The sequence below is a fragment of the Thamnophis elegans genome, chromosome 14, assembly GCF_009769535.1.
Source record: "Thamnophis elegans isolate rThaEle1 chromosome 14, rThaEle1.pri, whole genome shotgun sequence".
Classification (NCBI taxonomy): Eukaryota; Metazoa; Chordata; class Lepidosauria; order Squamata; family Colubridae; genus Thamnophis; species Thamnophis elegans.
Window position 1 is genome coordinate 4,846,368 of NC_045554.1, and position 16,249 is coordinate 4,862,616.

At 45.5% G+C, this 16,249-nt stretch overlaps 1 protein-coding gene across 2 annotated transcripts in view; it reads left to right on the plus strand.

The window, feature by feature from the left end:
* The first annotated feature begins 7,930 nt into the window (after window positions 1-7,930).
* USP22 (ubiquitin specific peptidase 22) overlaps window positions 7,931-16,249 on the plus strand; it is a 54,161-nt gene continuing 45,842 nt past the window's right edge. For both annotated transcript variants that reach the window (XM_032230558.1, XM_032230560.1), the window contains exon 1: window positions 7,931-9,062. In XM_032230558.1, coding sequence (XP_032086449.1) covers window positions 8,937-9,062 — 126 coding nt within the window. In that variant the 5' untranslated portion in view covers window positions 7,931-8,936. The remainder of the gene's footprint in view (window positions 9,063-16,249) is intronic.

Sequence of the window (16,249 nt, forward strand, 5' to 3'; positions counted from 1 at the left end):
TCAAGGTCAGGGTGTCTTCCTGCTTTGCAACCGTTTTCCTCTTTGCTCAACATTGATTTTTTTCCCCACTCCATGTTGAAAGACTCCTGCCATCTGCTATTCCACGATCTGGAGACAGGCAAAAGGAATATTTTTTTCTCTCCAGTCCAAAAGGAAGGAAAGGAGTAAATCACACAGCCTCAGCCTCCCAAAATGAGGATAATACCTCATCAAGGTTATTACCGGCATATTTGGGCCGAAAGGTAAAGATAAAGGTTCCTCTCTCACATTGGTGCTAGTCGTTCTAGAAGATGCTGCTCATCTCCGTTTCAAAGCCGAAGAGCCAGCGCTGTCCGTAGACGTCTCCGTCGTCATGTGCACTCAATGCCGAAGGTGCACGGAACGCTGTTACCTTCCCACCAAAGGTGGTCCCTATTTTTCTACTTGTATTTTTTACATGCTTTCGAACTGCTAGGTTGGCAGAAGCTGGGACAAGTCACGGGAGCTCACTCCATTACATGGCACTAGGGATTCGAACCGCCGAACGGCCGACTTTTCTGATTGACAAGGTCAGCATCTTAGCCACTGAGCCACCATGTACCCACTGGTAATAAAGTCAAAATGCACAATGGCTTGCTTTTGCTGATATACAAATTCAACCCTACATAGTTTATTTTATTTATTAAATTTGTATCTCCCCAACCACCAATCTCACCGTTGGTGGGATTCTAGGTGGCTTTCAAAAACTATAGTTGCTGTTTAGTAATACGTTACAATTCTGGACATTTGGGGCTTGTTCAATAAACCAGGATTAGGCAACGGCTTAATTTAATGTCCCAAGCCAAGTGGAGATAAACAGGGAACTGTAGATTTGTAAACAAGGCTTGATGCTTGTGGTGGGAAACAGTTTTCCCCCCCCAAAAAAAAGATGTTTCTACTTATTAATTGTTGATCTCACCGATTACAGGAAAATGGCTAAAAAAGAAAGGTTGGCACTTTTGAACAAAATATAGTTAGTCCTCCACTTATGACTACAGTTGAGCCCAGAATTTCCATTGCTAAGCGAGGTGGTTGTTAAATGAGATTTGTCGCATTTCATGATCTTTCTTGCCGCAGTTGTTAAGCAGATCACTGCAATCGTCCCCATTAGTGTTGACTGACAATTTCCCTTCCCCCTGGAAACAAGCAATTGATCACAAGCTGGGCTCTTATGGGCTCTCACCATTATTCTTAATGTCCCTAGGATTTGAGCAAGCAAAGCAAGTACCGGTAGTAATTAATAGAATGAGGGACATGGAGTTCCAAGAAGAACTAAATAGGTTGCCTCTCCACAGTAGGGACAGAATCAAACAGGGTGTGTGGGAATCGGCAAGATATCTAAATGACCGGATCTCCCCAAAACAAAGAATAGCTTTCTTCAGAGCCAGATTTAACATTCTTCCTTCAGCACTCCTCCAGGGCAGGTATAAGAGAACACCTATAGCAGAACGGGTTTGTATATGTGGTGAAGGAGAAGTGGAAGATAATTCACATGTTCTATTACACTGCGAGCTATACAGAGCTTCTAGGTCTGCACATATTCTCCCCTTATTAGAGAGATTGCCAAGGAGGGCAGACAATTTTTATCTAGGCTTTCTCCTCCAGGACACTAACCCGGTTACCACGTATGCAGCGGCAAAGTTCTGTGCTGCTGCAATGTCCATAAGAAAAAAAATTGGCTACAGAAGTATAGTACCATCTTGTACCAATTATCTGGGCATACCTCTAACAATCTTTGGACCATTATGTTATTATCCACTTTTAATGTCAATACTTTTTAATTATATTTTAATGTTAGTATTTTTTAATATAGTGTAAAAACTAATGTGTATTGCTGGTCTTTGACCATAATAAAGATTTTACTTATTTACTGCCGCAGTTGTTAAGTGAATCACTGCAGTCGTTGAGGGAATCATGCGGTCGTTAAGCAAATTTCCCCACTGACTTTGCTTGTCGACGGTGCAACTGTCAAAAGTACATGCCAGTTGCCAAGCATCTGTATTTGGATCACATGACTGGAGAATGTTGTACACGGTTGTTAAGTGGGAAAACCGGTCCCAAGACACTTAAGTAAGGTGGGAACTTCGAATGATCACTAAACAGGCAGTACTTCCTGTACGTAACAGGGGAGTAAATGGGCCCCAGATTCTGTCCTTGGGAAGCCAGAGTGTTAGATACAAGTAGTCCTCGAATCACGGCCACAATTCAGCTCAAAATATCTGTTGTTAGGCGAGACATTCGTTCAGTGAGATTTACCCCATTTGGCGACCTTCCCTGCTGCAGTTGCTAAGTGAATCCCTGCAGTTGATAGATAGGTTGGTCAACTGGCTGTTAAGGAGTGAATCTGCTTTCCCCATTGACTTTGCTTGTCGGAAGGTCGCAAAAGCGGATTGGATGATCTGGGGACACAGCAACGGTCACAAGTATGAACCAGTTGCCAAGCATTTGAATTTTGATCACGTGACCACGGGAATGCTGCAAAGGTCGTAACTGTGAAAAAATGGTCATACGCCACTTTTTTCAGCGCCGTTTTAACTTTGAACAGTCACGAAATGAACTGTTGTAAGCCTGGGGATGATTCTCCTTCTTCTTCTTCCTCCTCTTCTTCTTCCTCTTCCTCCTCCTCCTCCTCCTCCTCTCCCTCCTCTTCTTCTTCTGCCATATCCATCATTGGATGTTGGCGATCATGTTAGAAATCCTATTTTTATCAACAGCCGCATGAAAACGTCCTGTTGAGTTTTGTCCAAACCGAACCCTTAGATTTTGAAGCCACCGTGTTCTTCTTCTGCCTGGACCTCCTTGGCCTTCAATCTTTCCATGGAGGATTAAGTGAAGGAGGCCGTATTTTTCTGGGTGTTGCATCCCGTGTCCAAAATATTCTAACTTTTGCTTTTTAACGGCTTTAAAGATCTCCTTTTGCTTTCCCAGGCGCCTTGTCACCTCCTCCTTTGTGATTTTGTCAACCCAGCTTATACGTAACAGCCGCCTGCAAATCCATATTTTAAATGCTTAGAGTTTCTCCAAGTGGCTTTCTGACCGAGACCAAGTCTCTACTCCATAGAGCAGGATGGAAAAGAGGCAGCATCTGACAAGCCTGATTTTCGGTCTTAGGCTTATGTCGTGCCTGCAGAAGACCTTTTCCATTTTGAAGAACGCGGCTCGAGCTTTCTCTATCCTTGTCTTGACTTCACTGATCATGTCCCAGCTTTCATGTCAATTAAAACCGAGGTAAGGGAAGAAGGAAGGAGAAGGAGAGGAGGAAGGAAGTAGGGAAGGGAGGGAAGAAGGAAGGGAAAGGAGAGGAGGGTGGAAGGGAGAGAAAGAGAAGGAGAGATAGTAGGAAGGGAAGAGGAAGAGTGGAGGAGAGGCAAGGGAAGAAGAAAGAGGTAAGGAGAGGTGGGTGGAAGGAAGAGAAAGAGAAGGAGAGGAGGGTGGAAGGGAGAGAAAGAGAAGGAAAGAGGGCAGGAAGGAAAGAGAGAGGGTAGGAGTAGGGGAGAGGTAAGGGAAGAAGGGAGGGGAAGGAGAGGAGGAAGGAAGGAAGTACAGAAGGAAGGGAGGGAGAAAAGAAAGGGGAAATAAGGTGGTGTCATAACAGGCGCGAGGGATGGTAAACAAAGCAACCCAAACTGTATATTATAAGCTTTTAAATGGAATAACAAAAGTATAAGAATGGCAAAGAAAAAGAATAACTATGTGAATGTATACCTATAACTGTATGTAAGAGAATAAATGATAGTAAGAATATAAAGCATAATATAGGTAAACAATATTTTGTTATAAATAGCTAAGTATAAATAATTATAGAATAGTACATAAAAATGGATAACGAATAAGGGGACCATGAATGCAAGATAGAAGGGAAGGGAAAACACTAACTGTAAAGAAACCGATACGGAACTGCCGTATGATATACGATGGAACTTCTTGTTCCTATGTTGTTTTAAGTCATGTGTCTGTTTTTGTTGATGTGTTTATGTGTTTAAAATAAAAATTAAAAAAAAACAACCACCGAGGTATGTGATCCTTTCCACTTTTCCTTCCGAATTTATCAGTGGTAAGTTCATGCGTTGTTTGCTGGCGACCAGGATGTTGGTTTTTGAGGTGTTGAGCTTCAAGCCATCGTTTTCAGATATTACGTGCATTACAGAAATGTAATCCAATGGAGACTGGAGCCCAACAGCGTGTGAATCCCAGCACTTCCCCAAGGCCACACAAGGCTATGTTCATTCGCAGGCAGCTGGCACCTAAATACCCATTACAGGCTCCTTAATGGCCTTGCTTGGGGAGACCCAGAAAATCCAGGAAGCTAATGATTTAAATGCTGGGAATTAAGGCTTGTCATATTATCCGGGGGGTGGGTTGCATTAGCCTCCCCATGGAGGTGGGAAGGGGGAATAGACTCTGCCCACGTGTGTAATGCGATAGCTGGGCACAAGAGGGGGGGGAGGGGGCTTGGTTTTCAGCTGCTGGTTTAACCACATTCTTCCCCTGAATAACGTTAAGAGCTGCTTGCCCCACCGGTGATCATTACAACTTGTTCTCGTCTTATGACTACAACCGAGCCAGTGGTGGGTTTCAAATTTTTTTCGAACCTACTCTGTGGGTGTGGCCTCCTTTGTGGGAGTGGCTTGCCAGCCATGTGACCTGGTGGGAGTGGCTTGCCGGCCATGTGTTTTCTCTCTCTCTCTGTCCCTTTTTGCTTTTTTTCTTTCATCTCTCTCTCACTTTTCTTTTTTTTCTTCTTTTTTCTTTCTCTTTCTCCGTGTCTGTGTGTGTGTGTGTGTGTGTGTGTCAGTGGTGGGTTTCAAAAATTTTTGGAACCTCTTCTGTAGGTGTGGCCTGCTTTCTGAGTCCACTGGTGGAACCTCTTCTAACCGGTTCGGTAGATTTGACGAAACGGTTCTACCGAACTGGTGCGAACTGGTAGGAACCCACCTCTGAACCGAGCCTACAATTTATGTTTGCTAAGCGAGATATTGGTTCGGTGACTTTTGCCCCGTTTTTACGACTTTTCTCGCCGCCTGGTTGCTAAATGAGGATGACTGTCAGGGATTCCTGGTGAGTCTATATTTGATCTTCTGATCTCTGGCCTTGAAATTAAAAGCCTAGGGGAGCTGAAGCCAAAGATACCTTGAAATCCCAATTTGGGTGGGGTGGGGGCAAAACCTGCATTAATCTACTGGAGTCCCGTAAGAACAGAATCGAGCTGGAAGAGACCTTGGAGGTCTTCTAGTCCAGCCCACTGCTGAAGCAGGAGAACGTATACCATTTCAGATCAGACTGTCTAGATTCTTCTCTTTTTTTTTTAAAGATTTTTATTAACAAACATGTAAAATACACACACACAAAAGTTAGACGTACACCACATTTATACAATACAGTACGAACAGGAACTTCCTGTTTTTTATAATAGCAATCATCAATCAATACAGCTCACCTTATATTACTTCCCCTTCTATTGTATTTCATTTGGATTTCACCATTGTTAACCCTCTTATTTTACTCATAACTATTATTTTTGAGTTTTGTTATATTCTTTCATTGATTTTTGTTTCTTTCCTCCATCCACCTATACCATTTATCCCATATCTGGTAGAATTCTGATTCTTCCTTTCCCTGGATTTCTTTAGTTAGTTTATCCATTTCGGCACAGTCCATAATCTTTCTTACTATTTCACCTTTGCTTGGGATTAATTTGTTTTTCCATTTCTGGGCAAAGGCAATCCTTGCCGCCATAATTATATGTAGTATTAAATACTGGATTTCTTTTTTGTATTTCACAGACATAATTCCTAATTAAAAAAACTTCAGGTTTCCATTCTATTTTAACCCCCGTTATTGCCTTCAGCCAATTTTTGATCTAGATTCTGTGATGAAGCACCCATAACTCCTGGTGGCAATCTGTTCCACTGGCTAATTGTCCTCACTGTTAGGAAGTTTCTCCTTCATTCCAGGGTTGCTTCTCTCTGGTTAATTTCAAGCCATCGTTTCTTGTCCTGCCTTCAGGTGCTTTGGAGAATAATTTGATCCCCTGATCTTTGTGGCAGCGCCTCAAATACTGGAATAAAGCACTCATGTCACCCATATTTTTCCCCTTTAGACTAGCCCAAGGGTCGGCAACCTTAAACATTCAAAGAGCCGTTTGGACCAGTTTCTCACAGAAAAGAAAACACCAGGAGCTACAAAACCCTTCTGGTGCCCGAGTATTTCCTGAGCGGCTACAAAACTAGCATATGTAGTTGAATGTTGTGGCCTAGCAGGAGCTGTTGGAGCTGCCACCAAACTCCGACAGTAAGGGGCCCTATAAGTCGGCTCTGGAGGACCCTGGACAGGGTTCCGACTCCGAGCAGGGCACAGAGAGGCTGGTTGGCCAACAGGAGGCACCTGAGCCTTGGACCAGTGGGGAGGAGACAAGGGAGAGTGATCCGGATGCCAGCAGTGAGTTGTTCCTGGATGCCCGGCACTGGAGAGCTAATAGACATCAGGAACAGTTGCGCAGTTACAGGAGGTAATTGCACTCAGCTGGTGGCCATTAGGCTCCTCTCCAGACTATAAAAGGACTACTTGTGCACATGCCCCTTTTGCAGAAGTCAACACAGGAATTAATGTCGGAGAACATTATTGTGAGCTTGGCAGGCTGGATTGCTGCCAAGCCTTATCTGTGCTAGATTGCTGCCCAAACTTGTCTGTGCCGGTTTGCTGCCAAGGACCTGTCTGTCTGTTAATTAAATGCCGTAACTTATCTTTGGCTCGGAATGTGTGTTGGTGTGGGACGAGAGGGGTCAGAACATTGAATTAAATGTTCTGTTTGCTTCTGAAACTTTTCTTTTCTTGGATTTATCCATGGTTGGCGTATGGGGGGATGGGGTGGTCGAAAAGCTCAATAAATCGCATGCCCACGAGTGTTGCACATTGGTGGTTGTTGAGACGTATATTTTGAGTGACATGGAGCTGCAGCAGAGGGATGAAAGAGCCACATGCTGCTCCAGAGCCACTGGGTTGCTGACCCCTGGACTAGCCAAACCCAAATCCTAAAGCGGTTCTTCATATGTTTTAGCCTCCAGGCCTTTAATCACCTTAGTTGCTCTTATCCGAACTCCAGGAATTCCCCAAGTGGAAACCAAGACAGGGAAAGGATGTCGTTGCCCTTGGGGGGTGGGGTGGGGAGCAAGGAAAAGTGCTTTCTCACATTACATTGAGCCACGGTTGAACTTTAGTTTTAGTCTCTTTGCCCGACATGGATCCTTTTTTTTCTTTTTTCCTGGCTGCATTCTCAGGACCGGCTGGGCGCAACAGGCTGCCCTATTCGACCTGACCCGGGGGTCGTGTGAAGGCAGCCCAGGAGTTGCACGTGTGCAACGGTGCTGCAAGGGGAAGGATTCCGGCTGGGCGAGTCAACGGAGCAGCATCCAGGCAGCTCCGCCCTCCTTGCAGGCGATCGCTGGGGGAGAAACGGAGAAGCTGCAGAGGCTCCAACAGCGGATGTGACAGCAGCCCTGCCCGCCGGCTGACTGGCTGGCTCGCCCCCTTCCGTCTGGTCTGGGCATCTCGAGGGGGCGGCGCTTAACCCCCGTGACCCTCCCCCCCAGCCAATCCTCTGCCGCGGATCACAAGAGCGGCGGGTGACCCCGCCAATCGGCTCCATCCCCCTCTCTCTCTCTTCCCCCTCCCGTCGCCAGCACTTTCTTTGTCAATCAAAGGAGGCGGAGGGGAAGGGCCTCTCCTCGCCATCCCGCTGTTAAAGGAAGGCGGCGGCCGCCAATGAGAAGCGGCCGAGGGACGGGACGTACGCCTCGCGCCGCCAATCCGAGGCCCTCCTGGGGCTTGTCAGGCAAAGCCGCCTCCCCCTTTTTTTTTCCTCCTTCCCTTCCTCCCCCCCTCCTCTTCTCTAGCTTCCCCCCCCTCTTTCCACTCCTTCCTCCCACCCTCCTCCTTACCTTACTTCTCTCTCTTCCAACCTCCCTCCCCCCCCCGATTCTTTCCCAATTGGTTTGTCCCGCTCGGGCCCGGCGGCGGCGGCGCTGGAGAGGAGCCTGCCCGCGCGCGCGCGCTCTCTCTCTCTCTCTGGCTATACCGAGGACGGGCTCATTTCAGGGCGCCGCGGGGGTGGCCGGGAGGAGTGGGGGGGGGGAGAGCACGCGCGGCGGCGGCGAAGAGGCGCGATTTAAAGAGACAGGCGAGCCGGGGTGGGGGAGGGAGGGAGGGAAGCGGCGAAGAAGAAGAAGAAGAAGGAGGCGGCGGCAGCGGCGGCGACAAGAGCGCACACCCCCCTCCTCGCCCGGCGGCGGGGCTGCCGGGGCTCCTTCTTCCCCCTTCTCCCTCAGCGCCGCCGCCGCCGCTTCCCCCGAGGCCTCCATGAGGTAGCAGCAAGCGCGCGACCCGGCGGCGATTCTCCTCAGGAGATTCTCTCCTCTCCTTCCCCCTCTGAGGAGAATCTTCGCCCGCCGATTTCTCCCCTCAGCTTTGTGAGGCGGCGCCGCTGCCGCCGCCGCCGCTGTCGTCGTCGTCGGCGCTTTGTTCGGAGCGGCGGCGGCGGCGGCAGCGGCAGGAGGAGCGGCAGCAGAAGCAGCAGCAGCAGCAGCCGGGGGCGGGGTTGAGGCGAATCGGCGGCGGTGAGGGAGGAAGCGAGCGGGCGGGCGGCCGCTCCCCGGCACTGCAGTCGGCCGCGCCGCCCTGAGGGAGCGCGCCCGGGAGGAGGAGGAGGAAGAGGAGGAGGAGGAAGGGGGAAAAAGCGGGGGGGGGGATCGGCCCGCAGTGGCCCCCCTCCCGGGGGAGGATTAGGAGAGCAGCCCCTTCCTCAGCCGCCTTCTTCGCCCGCCTTCCCCCCCCCCCCCTCTCACCCATCCCCGCCGCCTCAGGAGCCTCAGCCGTAGCCGCATCGGCGGGCCGGGCGGGGGATTGATGTGGGGGCCTCGGAGATGAGTCCGCCGGCCGCCGGGTGCTGCCATGTGACCGGCTTCAAGGTGGAGAACTGGAAGCAGAACCTGCGGGTGATCTACCAGTGCTTCGTCTGGAGCGGCTCGGCCGAGAGCAGGAAGCGCAAGGTGAGAGAGAGAGAGAGACCCCCGCCCCGACGCCCTGCATGAGGGGACACCCCCGACCTCCCCAGAAAGGGAGCAGCGCGTTCCTAGTCCTCATGGTTTTGGGGCGGGGAGGAAAGGAGGAGGTCCCGCGGGGAGATCTCGCCTCTTCTCCGCCCCCAGCCGCGCGTTTCTAGTCCTCAAGGTGGCATCATCTTTGCCGTCCTCCTGGCCCCCTCCCCTAAAAGGCTTGCCACCCCCCACAACAACCCAAGCGCGTTTCTAGTCCTCATGGTTTAGGGAGGGGGGGGGCTGGTCCCGCGGGGCGATCTCTCCTCTACACCCCCCCTCGCGCGTTGCTAGTCCTCAAGGAGCATCTTCTTCCTCCGCCCCCCTCCTCTTCCTCGCAGGAACAGCGACCCAAGATTCTAGTCCTCATGGTTTTGGGGCAGGGAGGAGGGGAGTGCCTCGTCTTCTTCCTCGCCCCCTGCTCAAGGGAGGCTCCCCCGTAGTCCAGGAGTGTTTCTAGTCCTCAAGGGGCATCTTCCTCTCCTAAGGGGCCTGTCCCGCGGGGCGATCCCCCCCTTTCCCCCTCCACAGCAGCAGCGGCGTGTTTCTAGTCCTCATGGTTTTGGGGGCCCATCCTTCTGCCCCCTCTCTAAAGGGACCGGTCCCGGGGGAATCATGCCCCCTTCCCCGCAGCATCCGCAGACGCGGTTCTAGTCCTCCTATTTTAGGGGAGGAGGAGGAAGAAGAGGGGATCGGCCTCCTCTTCCTCTTCCTCCTCCTCGCCCCCTCCCCAAATGGACAGGTCCCGAGGGGCGGGGCGCCCCCTCCTCCCACATCCCTGCAGCAGCAGCACCCCATAGGTGTTTCTAGTCCTCATGGTTTGGGACAAGGAGGGAGGAGAAAAGCGGGGCAGCCTCCTCTTCCTCCTCCTGCGGGCGGACTTTCCCGGAATCGGGCGGCTGCAGAGCCCGCCTGGAGGAGGAGGAGGAGGAGGAGGAGAAGGGAAAATGGGAGGGCAGAGCCGGAGCTCCGGGGCCAAAGAGCGCGCCCGGCCTGCCCAGGGGGAGGGTCTGCTCGGCCAAAGGGAGCCGGCCTTTCCTCTCCCCCCCCTTACAAGGGGAAGGGGCTTTCGGCAATTCCCTCCCTCCCAATGTCCCCTGGGTGGGTGGGTGAGGAGAGGGCGGGCGGAGGAAGGGGCGCGGTCGGAGTGGGGGGGGGGGTCTCGCCGCTCCTTGGTCCATTCTATGGGGAGCGGCCGCGGCTGGAGCTGCCTGTTTCCCGGCCGCCGGAGGAAGCCGGCCGGGGTTGCCCACCACACAATAGGTGGAAACGGCTCTCCTGCCGTTAGGCGAGCGAGCAGGGATGTTTCTGAAAGGGCCGGGCGTCCACGGTCAGCGTGGGTGGGTGATGGGAAACATGATCCGTGGGTGGCGGAGGAAGTCAGAAGGGAAATGCAGAAAGGAGATCTGTTTCAGCGCACACATTGCCCTCGAAAGATGCACCAGGAAGGAAGGACCGTGTAACAGCACAGGGTCTCCTTATGCAGGGATTCCTCCCTCCCCCTCCCCTCCTTTCCTTCAATGGGTGGGTTGCGGAGGCTTCCCTATAACACACAACACAGGGAATACAACAAAAGTGTCCATGTGGAAAAGGAGCACTTCATACACCCAGGATTAAAAAAAAACAGTTCCTGGGGGAGGTGGGGATGATGATGATATATAGTCCTGGTTTTTGACATGAGGGCCTTTTTTTTAAGGAGCCAAGCCAAGGTCAGAGTTGAAGTAGCAGGGCTGCAGCAATGAAAGGCTCCCATGTGCCAAGTTAAAGAAATGTAGGGCAGGATAGAATTTTAGAGGGGATTGTTGGTTGTAAGTGGATGTCATTGGTAACATCAGGAAAATGGTTTGTAGGCGGTTGTGACTGCCCATGGGGCAAATATTTGTGGGGCAGGTATATCTCCAGACGTGGCCTAAATCATAACATTGAGGCCTTGGTAGTTGCTCCCTGCTTAGGTTACAGTAGTTTCCATTAGTAATTAGCAGATAACTCTGCATATCCAGAAAAATAGGAGAGAAGGGTCACAGAGCAGGGTTCCATTTTTAAAAACTTCGAATGGCCTCTGTTCCTCTTTAGAAAATACCCATCTTTTCTTGCAGATAGCAAATGCATATGGTAAGGGAAAAGCCTTTGTCCAGTTTTCTTTAGGTAGTTCTTTTTAACTAGAGGTTTCTGTACATGGAAATCCTTCCTTCCAATCTGAAGTGTCAAAGGCTTTCAGGAAAGTGTCTTTATGTGTAAACTGTTAAAACAGCTAGTTCCCCCCCCCCCCCTATAGCATTTTAAATAATTGGGTAGTTTGACATTCGCAATTCTGGCACTGGGGTTGAAAAAGTAAAACGTACAAGCATTTTCTTCTGTGATGGCTTGCTATCTAATATTGCTTTGAAGAAGGATGTTGTTGAATGTCTTGATATGAATTTTTGAGCCATGCTTTGTCAGAAAGATCTCCATGGCTTTTATCTGAATTGGTACACAAATGTAAAGAGAGAGAGAGAGAGAGAAAGAAGCTGAAGATAGCACTCTACTCAGGCACTGAGAATTCCAGAGAGAGGAGATAATGTAGAAATCCGATAGAACAGCCGTTGTATGAAGTATTGATTTTTGTAAAATGCAGTAGCGAAAACTCTAAAACCAGTGCTGGCAAAGGAAAGCAAATTACTATGGCTTATCTAATGAATAAATGAAAAATGGTGTCATTTGATGTTCAGGATTAACCTCCCATTTTTATTTCTGGGTCTTGTGTCTTGAACATCCAACTAAACTGTAGGGGGCAGAAGGGGTCAATTTTTATTTCTGACTTGGTTGTCAACACTGCTTATTGCCTTACCTTTTTTGAAAGGCTGCTAACTGTATTGTGTTGCTTTTTTATTTCTATTGTTCTTCCTTCTTCCCCATGCAGTATGCCTGTCTTAGTTGTTAATCCATTGCTTCTTTATATTATGGAAAATGAAGGTTGCCTTTCACTTCAGTTTTTTTTTGTTCACGCCAATGTTAGTGCAAGTCACTACATGACAAGAACTGCAGTGTGCTCAGAATGGATAATAGCAATCTTTTTTTGACGAGTCAGAGAATCTATTTTGAGATTACATATATACAGTACCTTAGACTAGAACATTTAGAATATTTGTTTCTTATTTTGACCTGTCTTGGTAAGATTTAGTAAGCATTTACAAATTTAAATTGGCAGCCGATGCACTATGATAAAGATTTCATGATTTCACAGATTTTAAGAAATGTAAGGGGTTGACATCTGGAACAAATGCATTGCATGGTTATCTCTATGGTTTGTCTCTAAAAAGGCCTCTGATTGGTACTTCAGAAAATCAGTGCTTGATCCAAGGAGAAGATAATAACGCTTGGCCTGTTTTTCAAAAGATTTTTTTTCTCAGACATTTCAATTAGAACAGCTAGTTTACTGCATATTCTTAGTGTAACATTTTAGCATATTGACAATAATATTCCATCTAAGGGTAATAATTATTTTGATAGATTTGCTTGTAGTATGAATTGGGAATAGTTGTATATTCATATAGTTGTATATTCATATAGGTTACTACTACCAATATATATATATTGGTAGTAGTTGGAGGTATATATATATGAATTTTTGGCATAATTTTGGGGATAGAAAAAAAACAAAGTGCTGCTATATAGTTCTTTTTTTTTTACATAATAATTCCAAAATTCAGTTAACATCATATCTGTACTTCACCAGCGGTTGGTTGCTCCTCATATGGTGAATTTGTTAACCGCTGCTTCACATTTACTGTTTTCATCATGCAAATGAGAAAACTGGTTTTGTTATTAAATTCTATTGATTAATTGGGAGTAACTGGTAATGTTAACCTGAGTAACATAGTGTTTGTTCATCATCAACTATGAAAATACCATAGGATTACTGGATGAATTATGAACATATACTTAAAAGTTAAAGTTTAAGTAGACTTTAAACCTTAGCAGAATTGGAACTGAGGATTGTGTTATGTCTGTTCATTACTGACAGCTTTAGGATTTTAAATGACAATGTTTATTTTTTTATTTATATAATTTTGCCTCAGAATTGTTTAAAGAAGGTAGCAGCCATAGTTCAGGCAAATGAGTGGCTTCATTCATATGTATTCTAGACATTAGAATTAGGAGGTGGTTTTTTTACATTACAGAAACTATTAGAGCAATGGCTCATCTTTAACTTTGTTATTTTTACCTGTTCCTGCCCAAAATAATTCCTTTTTCTTGCATCAATGCAGTTCTGTTCTTTATATATGCACATTTGTTTTTTTCTCATATAAATTTCTAGCCCCCTGCTTAGTTTGCAGCTATTTCTTTTCACTTGCTAATAAACGATTTTCACTGTTATGTATAATCAGATTAATTTGGTTAAAGAAGATAAGGGAACAATTTCATTCTTGCCATTTTTAATTCCTACTCATTGAAATGAAAGGACTGAGCCCAGTTTGTCGTCTTGGTTTTCTTTGTGTGGCAGTTGAGAAAAAGGCATGTATTCCTTTTGTAACTCAATTGTGTGCTTTATTGTAGGTAAAAGGTTTGGGGCATAACTCTGAATCTGCCCTCATTGTTCAATTATAAAACATTTTAACAACTGGAGGCAAGATGGGAGTTACTCTACTCTTGTAAGAGAAAATAAATAAGAGAAAGTTGTATCTTTAGTAAAATGATAGCAGCCATTAGGTTATGAATTTACTGGAATGCAAGTGTGGCCTAAGAAGTTGGTAAGTATTAATACTTGTGTGATTAGAAAAGTAATACAAATGGAATTAATTAGTAACTAGAAGCTACAGTAAAAATTAACCTATTCACCTATAGCTTTCAGAATTTGTGTTTCTTTCTTTTTTCTTTTTGTAATTGAGAGTAAAGTCTTTCAGTGACTATTTTTCTGTAAGGTAGTTCTTTTTTTGGGTGTCTTTATGTTCACTGGGTTCTGAATGTTTTTATTAGATAGAGTTGATAGATATAGTCTATCAGATATAGTAGATGTAGGGTGAGGACATTTGACAGACTATTATTTGGTGAGATATCTGACCATTGTGAGAGAAGGGGAAAAAATTCCCCACCTAGCACGTGGATATGATCTGCATTAAATGGTGTACTATCACTGTTTAGGACATAAGATAACACCCATAGCATATGCCATAATTATTTCAATTGGTTGTTTTTTGAGATCTAAGACATGAGTATTGATGTCTTCCACAGTGTCTTCTTTTAAAGTAGGAGAGAGCATCTAACTTATTTGAAGCATTTTGTTGAGCAGATTGTTTTACTGTACAAGATTCCTATTTGAGTCTTGATCATCTGTTTCATTTTTTGTTTACTTGTAATGTGCTTTTAAATATCTATATATAAATGATGGTTTTCTTCACTGGCCTACATGTTCAACTCTGCAATTAGGAGTACGTCTTTGTGGGACTTTTACATACCAGAGAGACTGACATCTTTGTATCTTGTTTATTAATATTTTTCCCCTGCATCATTATTTCTGTTAAAAGGAATTGATTGTTTAGTTGTAGTAATGTTATGGAAGTTGCTATAGTCCAGATGTCATAATCCCCGGTTTTCATCATTCCTTAAAAGCTTCTGGTCTATACAAAATTCAAGATGAAAGACTTAAGTGTGTTGTCACTATTCCCACACAATGTAATTGAGCAAAAACCAGTCCTTTTCTGCTTTTTTGCTTTTTCATCCAATGAATGGCCCTATAGCATTGGTTGACTAAACAATTACTTAAAGAACTTCCTGGTTAGCTCTTAAATTGATTTTCATTATTTCCAATCAGAGAAAGCATTATACAATATCACATAACAGCAGCTAAGAAGTAAAGCTGGATATTCCTTAATTTAAAACATATATTTACCAACTCTGTAAACATGTAAAATTATTCTGTCTGCGTAGCTAAAGTTCATTCTTACCTGAAAACTGACAATAGATTTTGTTGTTATCTTGAATTGGGAAATTTATGCACCTTTAACTGTTCTGTAACTTCTAGAATAAACTTGCCCTAGTTAATCTCAAACTTCCCAAAACTGAACCCTGCTCATAAATATAATGCGGCTCAACTCATGGGACAGTACTCAACCCCCCCCCCCCAAAATAATAAAAATAATGATTAGCCACCCAACAGGAGGTCCATTCCTGCTTTAAAACTTTTCCTGAACCCAGCAAACCACTTGGAACCCAAAACCACAAACAAGATATTCAACAAGAAATTCGAAGTATGGGAGCTAGTTAATTCTGGCAGAATGGTCCTATTTGATGCCCCCCCCTCCCTGTTCTACTTTCTATGATACAACATTTTTCTGTAGTTAGCTTAAGAGGAAAGAAGTAATTTTCAAAGAGTTACTTGTGTATCCTATTCTCAGACTTTAATATTTCTTCTGTAGACTTGATGCATTGGGATCTGGCAAGGTTGGCAAATTTATATGCTCCAGAACTACTGTTACATGTTACTGACTTCATTCTGAAAATATAGAAATTGTCCATCTTTAGATGCATGACAGTTTGAGTGGATGTGCCTAAAATAATACTACCTCAGATTGTCCCCCCTTTGTGTTGCTAGTGAATTCAAAGTATTGCAGCTGGTTTCCTAAATGCCATTTACATTAAAAAAAATTTAAAGTTTTGACAGAGGACATAGTTATTGAAGTCACAGCTCCAGAGAGTTTTGAGAAGGCTGAATATAAATCCTTAAGAATAAGCTTTAGAATTATTACTTCATATTTCATTACTGCTTGTTACATCATTTGTAGTTACATCAACATATTGCAGAGTTGACAGACTTGTAGCAATTGTTTCCACTCTATGTACAGAGAAGCTCTATGTAGTATAGCTAAGTCCAGTTGTGTTTGTGGGGGGGTGGGATAGGTGTGTGTGTGTGTGTCCCCATTATAATAAAAAGTTGAAACTGGTAATGACTGGCTGTTTTTAATTCCTTCTTTCACACGAATTATAATATTTAGTCATGTTAAAAAGAAGACGGAATTTGGACTAATGCCACTACAATGCTAAGTACGGTATAACATATTTAATCTTCATTATGTCAATTGCAATGTTTCTATAACATCATTATATACCTTTTATCCAGAGAGAACAACCTGATAGATCAACATTACTCATCCATACCATATATC